General features: G+C 39.2%; 1 protein-coding gene across 2 annotated transcripts in view; it reads left to right on the forward strand.

Annotated features, from left to right (window-relative positions):
* DLAT (dihydrolipoamide S-acetyltransferase) overlaps nt 1-10,303 on the forward strand; it is a 43,709-nt gene that overhangs the window by 10,390 nt on the left and 23,016 nt on the right. For both annotated transcript variants that reach the window (XM_004382504.3, XM_023736979.1), the window contains exons 8-11: nt 3,011-3,078; nt 4,707-4,799; nt 5,127-5,234; nt 6,704-6,819. In XM_004382504.3, the coding sequence (XP_004382561.1) occupies nt 3,011-3,078; nt 4,707-4,799; nt 5,127-5,234; nt 6,704-6,819 (385 nt within the window). The remainder of the gene's footprint in view (nt 1-3,010; nt 3,079-4,706; nt 4,800-5,126; nt 5,235-6,703; nt 6,820-10,303) is intronic.

Consider the following 10,303-nt stretch of genomic DNA (forward strand, 5'->3'; position numbering starts at 1 on the left):
GAGTGTGGATTCAAGAGAGGACTTTTAAGATGAGTGATAGTAGAATGAGCCTAGTACAGAGTTTCTCAACCATGACACTACTGACATTTTGGGCTAGATAATTCTTTGTGTGGGGTGGAGGAGGGGAGTGCCCTATGCATTGTAGGATGTTTAGCAACATCTCTGGCCTCTATCCACTAAATGGCATTAGCACTGCCCTTTTCCCTGCCCCAGTTGTGACAACCAAAATGTCTTCAGATATTGCCATGTCCCCTGGAGAAGGAGGGATTGCCGTAGTTGCGAACCACTGGTCCAGTAGAAAGGGATAAGTTGATGATGCAGAAAGGGAGAAAGGACAGAATAATTGGCAAGGAGCAAAGTTCTTGAGAAATGTAAGAGGGGATGGGATTGGCCTTTGATAGGAAGTAGGAACATTTAACTATTTTAACAGGAGGGAGAAGAATCTGGGATGGGTTTATAGGTTTGGTGGTAGAAGATGAGAGTTACTTTTTGCTTCTATTTGATCAATAAAGCATGAAATGAGAGTATCACCTGGAGAGTGAGTGTGGGGAGGTTTGAGGTTAGAGAGGTTATTAAGTAGTCATCTCAGAGAGTGAAAAGTGAACTTAAGTGAAACATAGTTGAATTTCTGGGCAGTTTTGTGTGTCCATTTTAGGTTTATGACTGTGAATTTATAGTATACTCAGGCAGTCCAGGTGTGTAATTTTTTTCTTCCAGCAACATTAAACTAAAGTGTTGGCTTGGAAAAGACAAAAGTTGTTTTAGAGTTTTACAAGGGAGTGATTATAATGGTCATCTATGGAATCTAAGCTGGGTAAGGAGGGAAGTGAAGACAAGAGGGAGAGAATGGGTAGTAGGAGTACAAGGGTCAGTGGAGTTTAGGTCTTGATCAAGTTGGAGAGTTTTTGGCAGTGGGGAAAGGGACAGTCTAGAATAATGAGCTGAAAGGATCAGTGATGGCAGCAAGAGAGGGTTGCTTGAAATCTGTATTTCAGGATGTGTGGTTACTGGAGATAACAAGGTCTAGAATTTAACCCTAGAAGCTGAGAGGGCTCTTGCGAGGTGGGAGGGAAAAGTTAAAGATGAGTAGGTGAAAAAACCTAGAAGCCTAGGTGTTGGATAGGTTTTGGTCCCAAGGACAGTGGGCTGGGATCCAAGTTAATCTGAATGAAGAGTTGTAATTATGACTTAGTAGATGAGAAGATAGCAGAGAGGGAAGTAGGTTATATAGCTAGATGGCATGAACTTCAAAGGGAGTTGAGGTTTTTGAAAGGAGGAGAGGGAGAAATGATTTGGAAGTGGTTATGGGGAGCAAAGAGGACACCTACCCCATGACCCTGAGGAATTTGAGATGTGAGATAAAAAAAATCAATTAGGGAAGTGCCAAGGGGAAAGTTGAATAGAGGGTCAGATTATTTAACAAATTTGACCAAAATGTTACTTATTTAGGGAGAAATTGTGTTAAGGCCTAAATCCTGATGTTCAAGGTTTGCTTTTGTCTTAGAGCTACCCATATAATATTTTGTATTTCTGTAGTCCAAAGCACTTTCACATCACTATCCCATCTTATCCTCACGGTAATCCTGTGAGCAGGGGCTGATACTATAATCCCCATCCTACAGATAAGGAGACTGAAGACCAGATGAAGTGACTAGGGTCATGTGTCTAGTTTATGTTTGACAAGGATCCTACATTTTTGACTCCTTGTCCAGTGTTGCTTTATACTATATTCCTTTTCAGTGGCCTGTTGTACATCTTTGGGGAAATAGGCAAAAGGATTTCAACTAACTCCTAATACTAGTTTTAAGTAACTCCTAGTACTCAGGAAATTCTTGTGGGTGGCTGAGGCTTGTTGTGCTACAGGTTTCCTCCTCTTGAGGGGCTGCAGTGGTCAGGCTCGCCTTGGCTATAAGGGGAGGTTATGGTTTCTGTCTTTTATAAAGGAGGGGAATCTAACAGGGGAATACTGCCACCTCTGTTCTAGAGCTCCTGGTGAGGATAAACACAATCCTAGCTAACTCCTCAGTTTTCATAATGAAGGAAAGGAGTTGGGAAGAACTGCACACAACGAGAGTCCTTTTAAAAGTCTGCCTTGGGGGAAGATGAATCAATTTGACCAAATTTATTCTAGAAGTGGGCCAGTGTAAAAGGTATTCTAATAACTTAATTCTGGATCTTCTTAGAATTAAGGTTCAGGATTGTCTACTTGGGTCTAAAAATTAATCTTAAGAGGTTGGGATGGGAGGAGGGAATAAAATTGAATAAATAAAATTAAGCATATTGAGAGAACTCTGAACACCCAGTATATGGCATTGCATCTATTTCCTTGTCTCTAACACAGGCCAATTTAGAGTCTGGGCTACTGTCAGAAAGCTGAGAGTGGTGGAGACCACATAAGGATTGAGTGGCTCCAAAGATGAGATAATTGCAATTAAAAATTACATGTGCTACTTAACTGTCCTCTTGGGACCAAAATTCAAAAAGCTGACTTGCCCAATTTGTCTAAAACAGTTGTTATCACATCTGTTGATTCTGTGTGAAGGGAATTCTTTATGGCCAGTTGAATCTGGAACCCAAATGAGAACTATCAGCGTTCCAAAAGAGTCATTTGGAGCCAACCAGGAGAAGATAGCTAATCTTCCTTTTGGAGTTATAAACTGTACTCAGCATTATCCTTAAGTTGGTATTTCTCAATATAAAAGTAAACAAGATGAAATCAAGTACAATTTAATTAAATGAAACTAAAAGAGAAATAGATAAAATAATATTTGCTATAGTTAAAAAGAACTACAACAGATCAAGCAAAGTGGTCTGTATAAATTAAAATTAATATTTGACAAAAGCTGGTGTTCTTTTTCAGGGCAGACTTTAAGGGGCAAGACTGAAGGCTGTGTGTGATCCCTTCAGAGTGTTTCTGATAGAAATCCCTTTGGATTACACTTACACTGTTTATCTTTTTGGGGAACCAACCGTATGCCCTCATATATGGTTGTATCTTTATCTGTTCCAGGGACAGGACCAGATGGCAGAATCATCAAGAAAGACATTGACTCTTTTGTGCCTACCAAAGCTGCTCCTGTGAGTTACATTTGACTCTTTTTCTTTTTGTAGTTTGTTTCTTTCAAAGTGCTTTGTCTAGCCAGTTAGACTGTTTCATAAGTTATTTGTGCTTAACCCAGAGTAGGCTTGCTTTTGTCTAATTTCAGGAGCTTAGTGGTGTTTAAGTATAAATATGCTGTCATTTTTATACAAAATCAAAGATGACATACTTGGTACTACATTGACATGCATTCCAAATTGTTTTTTTTTTAGTAGTAATACTGAATATTTACAACTATATCCTCTCCTCATTCAGCCCCTAGTTTTAAAAGCTTGTTTGCAAGTTGATTGATTGGGGTTTGAGGTTTATGTGGTTAATTAGTCCACACAGGAATTAAATCCATATAGCCAACTTCTGTTTGATTGGTTCAGGTGCTAAGATAATCAACTAAAAGTAAGGCGAATGATTCAGTTTAGATGTTTCATTTTAAAATGAAAGAGTCCTCATTGTGTTTTTTTTTAAAAATAATGTTCTTTAGATGAAGGTTTACAGAACAAACGAGTTTCTGATTAAACAATTAGTACACATATTGTTTTGTGACATTGCTTACCAGCCCCATGACATGTCAACACTTTCCCTTCTCGACCTTGAGTTCCCTATTACCAGCTTATCTGTCCCCTCCTGTCTTCTAGTCCTTGCCCCTGAGTTGGTGTGACCCTTTAGCCTCGTTTTGTTTTATGGACCTGTCTAATCTTTGGCTGAAGGGTGAACCTCAGGAGTGACTTCATTACTGAGGTAAAAGGGTGTCCGGGGGCCAAACTCTCAGGGTTTCTCCTATCTCTTTCAGACCAGTAAGTCTGGTCTTTTTTTGTGAGTTAGAATTTTGTTCTACATTTTTCTCCAGCTCTGTCTGGGATCCTCTATTGTGATCCCTGTCAGAGCAGTCAGTGATGATAGCTGGGCACCATCTAGTTACGCTGGGCTGAGTCTTGTGGAGGCTGTGGTAGTTGTGGTCCGTTAGTCCTTTGAACTAATCTTTCCCTTGTGTCTTTGGTTTTCTTCATTCTCCCTTGCTCCCGATGGGGTGAGACCAGCGGAGTATCTTAAATGGCTGCTCACAAGCTTTTAAGAATCCAGACACTACTCACCAAAGTAGAATGTAGAACATTTTCTTTATAAACCATATCATGCCAGTTGGGCTAGATGTTCCCCGAGACCATGGTCCCCACAGCCCTTAGCCCAGTAATTTGGTCTCTCAGGGAGTTTAGATGTATCTGTGGAGCTTCCATGATGTGTTTTCTTCTTAACACTGTTCAGGATAACCTGTTTATATTTATTTCTTAATCCTTTCAATTTAAGAATACTTTGATTGCTTTCCTTGAAAATAGCTTTGCAAAAACAACTATTTTGACATAAACTAGTCATTGAAATGTACTCTGACTCAAGGAAGAATAACACAAAACATGATTTCAGAATTCTAATAAAAGAAAGAATAAAACTCAAACAAGTCTCTTGCTCCCTGGGGATAGAAATAACTATTCTTTTGTAATACTTTTGATTTTTACTTTGCTACATGTAGAAGAGTTACTGGCAGTCTTTCCGAGGTGCTCATGCTAAGACTGAGCCACAGTTACTAAAAGCATTTGTTTTGTTTTTTCCCCCATAGGCCCCAGCAGCTGCTGTGTCTCCCCCAGCTCCAGGAGTGGCACCAGTTCCTACAGGTGTCTTCACAGATATCCCAATCAGCAATATTCGCCGAGTAAGAGCATTACCAAAACTGTTGGGGGCACTTTTACATAGATTAATTGCATGGTTTAAAAACCCTAACAGAGGCTTCTTTCAGTTGGGAATCTTGGATGCTTAGTTTCAGGGATGTTGGATTTGGTCATTGAGGATAAACAAATCAGTATGTTCTGGTTAAATACTACTGGAAGGTGCTAAATTATGATATAATCCTCCATCTACCAATTATAATAATGCTTGAGGCAAGCATTATTGGAGAGTGGGGTGAAGGGGGCAGGCTGAGCCTTGAATTAGGCAAGATCTCAAGTCAAGATAATTGGTTTTTGAATCTCTTTGGTTTCAGGTTATTGCACAGCGGTTAATGCAATCTAAGCAAACCATACCTCATTATTATCTTTCTATTGATGTAAATATGGGAGAAGTTTTGTCAGTGCGGAAGGAACTTAATAAGGTAAAAAGTCTGGAAATTCCATCTCTCTAGATACTAAAAAGTTTATCTTTCCCCACTAAGGATTTACCTTTTTGCCCATAAAATTTGTTAAAATATGCCAGTTGCAGAGAACATCCGGGAGAATTTTCATTTGCTAGCCTCGATTACCACTTATCAAAGTTGACTTTGCCATGGATAGATTTTAGTCTAGGAGAGTCACTGATGCAGAGGCTACTTGAGTCTCTTTTGGCAGGTGAGAAACTATATTTGCTTTGTGTTTATAGTCAAGTATCAAGCACTTAGAGTTTATTTTAAGGCACTTTTGGGAACACAGTATAAGGCATAATCTTCTCCATGAGTTTATAATCTAATTGGGGAGATAATACATGTGAAAAAGAGAGAGGTCAACTTTTATTAAAGTAAAAATATTTGTAGATTGGTCTCTATGGTAATGCCTCTTGATTTTCTGCTAAGTTATATTGCATAAGGTTAAATGTTAGAAGAATTCAGAGAACCGGGAAATCATCAGAATTCGTGATGGTATAGGAAAAACTTGGTTGAACCATGAGAATAGGGAGGGTTTGCATTGGCAAGGAAGTTGAAATAAGGTCATTCTAAAGATAGACTATCATAAGGGTAAAATACTTAAGGAGTTCCTGGGTGGCGTAAACGGTTAAGTGCTTGGCTACTAACCGAAAGGTTGGAGCCCACCCGAAGGCTCCTCAGAAAAAAGCCCTGGTGATCTACTTCCAAAAGATTACAGCCATTGAAAACCCTATGGGACTCAGATCTACTCTGAAACACATGGGTTTGCCATGAGTCTGAATCAACTCGAGAGTAACTGGTTTTTTTAAAGTTCTTAAAAATGGAAGTAAAATTAGCACATGTGGAAAATAGGAGATTACTTTTTCTAGAGTGGATACACAGTCAGTTTAGGGAAGACCTTGGACTACAAGCAGAAGAATTTGGACTTGAGTTAGATAGTAAATAAGAAACCATTACATATTTTTGATCAGTAAAGTGACGTGATGATAACAATATTTTAAGAAAGATCAGTCTGATTGATGTATGCTGGCACATGTTGGTGGCAGAGGCTACTTATATTTGTCATTGTAATCCAAGCCTGAAGTGATGGTAAGAAGGGTCTGAACTAGAGGGTGGCATTACAGATGGAGTGGGAGAGAGTGATATGAAGTATTTTCAAGGCAATGGAAAGTAAAAGCCAAAGTCCTTAGAGTGGCATATAAAGCTTTACACAGTTTGGCTCCTCTGTAACCTCACTGACCCTCTCTGCTGCTACTGTTCCACTTGCTCACTCTTTCCAGACACATTGGTTGTTCGACACTCAGATACACTCCTACCTCAGGCCCTTTGCACTTGCTATTCCCTCTTTGTGGAATACTCTTTCCTGCTTCCTTTTTCAAGGTTATATAATTTCATTTTTTGTGGAGAGAAATTAAGAAACCTACAATGTTTTCTTGTCTTTGCAGACATTAGAAGGGAGTGGCAAAATATCTGTCAATGACTTCATCATAAAAGCTTCAGCTTTGGCATGTTTAAAAGTTCCTGAAGCAAATTCTTCTTGGCTGGACACAGTTATAAGACAGTAAGTGTAACACTACTAGGGAAGGTATATATATATCAGTAATTTTCTTGTTCTATCTAACATATGACTAGTAGTGAGGGAGGTGGTAAGGAGAGATAGAAGACATTTCTCTGGTGTGGGGGAGATAACGTCCATAGGTGACAGTGTGAAAACCATACAAAACTGTTTGTGAGATGGTGCTAAATGTAGTTAATAAAGACTACAAATTCTTTGTGTGAGTTTAGAAAAGGGACATCAGTGTACAAATATATATAATTAAGCTGATACTCTCTCACAAAGCAGGGTTGAAATAGGTGTTTTTTACTCAACAGTGACTTGTGCTGAACTTTAGGGTACAAAATTAAAAACAGAAAGGAAAAAAAAAATCCGGTATTTAATATTATATGACTGACCTGTTGCTTAGCATGTTTTGCATATGATCTCATTTTATCCTCATGACAACCTTATGAAGTGTAAGTGTTTTCACTCACATTTTATAGATGAAGAAGCTGAGGCTCAGTGAGTTAAGTAACTTGCCCTGAGTTAGTCAGAACTGGGATAGCAATCAGGATTGTGACTCTAAAGCTTAGGGTTTTTCTATATGTGGATTCTTTATTATTATTATTATTATTAATTTTTATCAAAATAATAGTATGTAGTTTGAAATTTTGCTACATGGCTTGCAATGAACCTACCCTGACCCTTAATCTGAGTCCCACTCCCAAGAGGCAAACACAACTTTTAAACTATTGTTTCCTCTGGTATTTACCTTTATATTTCTAAATAACATTTATCCTTTATGGAGTTTTCAGTTCTTTTACTTTATTGACTGACTTCTATTGAAGAAAGTTAAGATTTTCCTGTTATACCCTCCCTGCACACACACTTGCCCATACTCTCACGCTCATCCTGCCATCCTCCCAAAATGAGTGTGGCATAAATTTTGGTTAAATTTGTATTCATTGTTAGTATTTTTATGCCTGTGAAAATATTGTTCATGCCTAAACCACGTAGTGTACCATGAATACTATCCTATTTTAACAACTGACTAAAGAGGGGCTAGTTCCTATATAAACCTGTTGCCATTGAGTTGATTCTGACTCATAGCAAAACTGTGGGACAGAGTAGAACTGTCCTGTAGGGTTTCCAAGGAGCAGCTGGTGGATTCCAGCTACCTACCTTTTGGTTAGCAGCTGAGCTCTTAACCACTGTGCCACCAGGGCTCTAGTTCCTATATATTCATCATGGATTCTTTTCAAACTCTTAAAGAGAACGAAAACATTTCTCAGTTCTGGTTAAACATACCAGGTAATCTATTAGTTCTAATATTTTTCCTTGGTCACTCCACTCTTTGAGAACATCTGAGGGTCTAACTATTCCTTATATACGGTATTAGTTTCCTAGGGCAGGTGTAACAAATAACTACAGATTTGGTGGCATAAGACAACAGATAGTTATTCGCTCACAGTTTTGGAGGCCAGAGTCTGGATCAAGGTGTCAGCAGGGTCTTGCTCTCCCCGCTGCCCAAGGCTCTAGGGGAGAATTTTTCCTTGTGTTCCCTAACTTCTGGTGGATCCAGGTGTTCCTTGGCTTGTGGCTGCATAACTCCAATCTCTGCCTTTGCCTTCACATTCTCTTCTCTTTCTCTTCCTCTGTGTCTGTGTCTTTTCTGTCTCTTACAAGGATACTTGTCATTGGATTTAGGACCCGTTTGGGGTCAAGGATATCTCATCTCAGGATGCTTAACTTAATTGTATCTAAAAAGGCTTTCAGAAGTAGGTTGCCCTTTTTCTAAATAAGGTCATATTCACAGGTTCTTGGGGTTAGAAAATGGACATATCTTTTTTGGGAGCACCAGCCCTGGTTGCACAGTGGTTAGCTTTCGGCTGCTAACCAAAAGGTCAGCAGTTAGAATCTACCAGCCACTCCTTGGAAACCCTATGGGGCAGTTCTCCTCTGTCCTGTAGGGTCACTGTGAGTTGGAAGCGATTTGATGGCAGTGGGTTTTCTGTATTCAGCTCACTATATAGACTTTGAACCAGTATTCCAGTTTTTAACACCTTTCTGTACCACTGACTCATGGATTTCTTTTGGTACCTGAACGGAAGTAGTGTGCTGCGGTTTTTTTTTAAAATATTTTATTGTGTTTTAGGTGAAAGTTTACATAGCAAATTAGGTTCTCATTTAAATCTTTATGCAAATTGTTCTGTGACATTGCTTACAGTTTTCACAATGTGTCAGCATTCTCATTATTTCCATTCTGTTTGTTCTGTTTCCATTGATCTAGCTTCCCTTCCCCTCCTTGCCTTCTCATCTTTGCTTTTGGGTAAAGTTGACTGGCCTCATACAGTTGATTGTTTAAGGGAGCACAGTACTCACAGGTGATATTGTTTATTTTGTAAGCCGATCTATTATTTGGCTGAAAGGTGATCTCCAGAAATAGCTTCAGTTCCAAGTTCTTAGGTTGATAGTCTTGGGGGTTCCTCTAGTTTCTATCCAGTAAGTCTGCCTTTTATAGGAATTTGAATTTTGTTCTACGTTTTTCTCCCATTCTATCAGGACCTTCTATTGTGTCCCTGGTCAGAATGGTCGGTAGTGGTAGCCGGGCACCATCTAGTTCTTCTGGTCTCAGAAGAGGCCGTCGTTCCTGTGGTCTGTTAGTACTGCGGACTAGTTTCTTCTTTGAGTCTTTGGTTTCCTTAATTTTCGTTTGCTCCAGATGAGTAGAGAAGAATAGTTGTATCTTAGATGGCCACTCGCAAGCTTTTCAGACCCCAGATGCTGCTCAACAAACTAGGATGTAGAACTTTGTCTTTTGTGAACTATGTTATGCCAATTAACTAAGTTGTCCCATGAGACTATGGGCTTGCTTCTTAAGGCATTCAAAGCCTTCCAAAATTCAAGGCCTATTTTCTACTATGTTGTTGTTAGCTGCCATCGAGCTGGCCACCAAATCATGGCGACTCCATGTACAGTGGAAATGGAATTGAATGAAATGCCATCTCCATGATCTGTTGCAGATTGGAATGTTGTGATCCATCGGATTTTCACTGATGTTTGGAAGTAGATTGCCAGGCCCTTCTTCCTGGTCTGTCTTACTCAGGAAGGTCTGCTGAAACCTATTCAGCATCTTAGTAACACACCAGCCACCACTGACAGATGGGTGGTAGCTGTGCATGAAAGGTTTCTTGCGTGGAAAGTGAGAATTCTACCACTGAATTTTACCCCAAAATTAGTTGCTGTGGAGTTGATTCTGACTTATGGCAACCGCATGTTGTCAGAGTAGAGCTGTACTCCATAGGGTTTTCATGGAAGGCAAGAATTCTAGAACTGATCTATACTCCTCTGTAAAACCCTCTTTTTTTTTTTTTCCTACCCATTCTTGCCAACACTTATTTTCGGGGTTTTTTTATTTTTTATTTAATTTTTTATTTTATTGTACTTCAGGTGAAGGCTTACAGAACAAATAGTTTCTCATGAAACAGTAGTACACGTGTTGTTTTAT

This window comes from Trichechus manatus, unplaced genomic scaffold (assembly GCF_000243295.1).
Source record: "Trichechus manatus latirostris isolate Lorelei unplaced genomic scaffold, TriManLat1.0 scaffold00094, whole genome shotgun sequence".
NCBI lineage: Eukaryota > Metazoa > Chordata > Mammalia > Sirenia > Trichechidae > Trichechus > Trichechus manatus.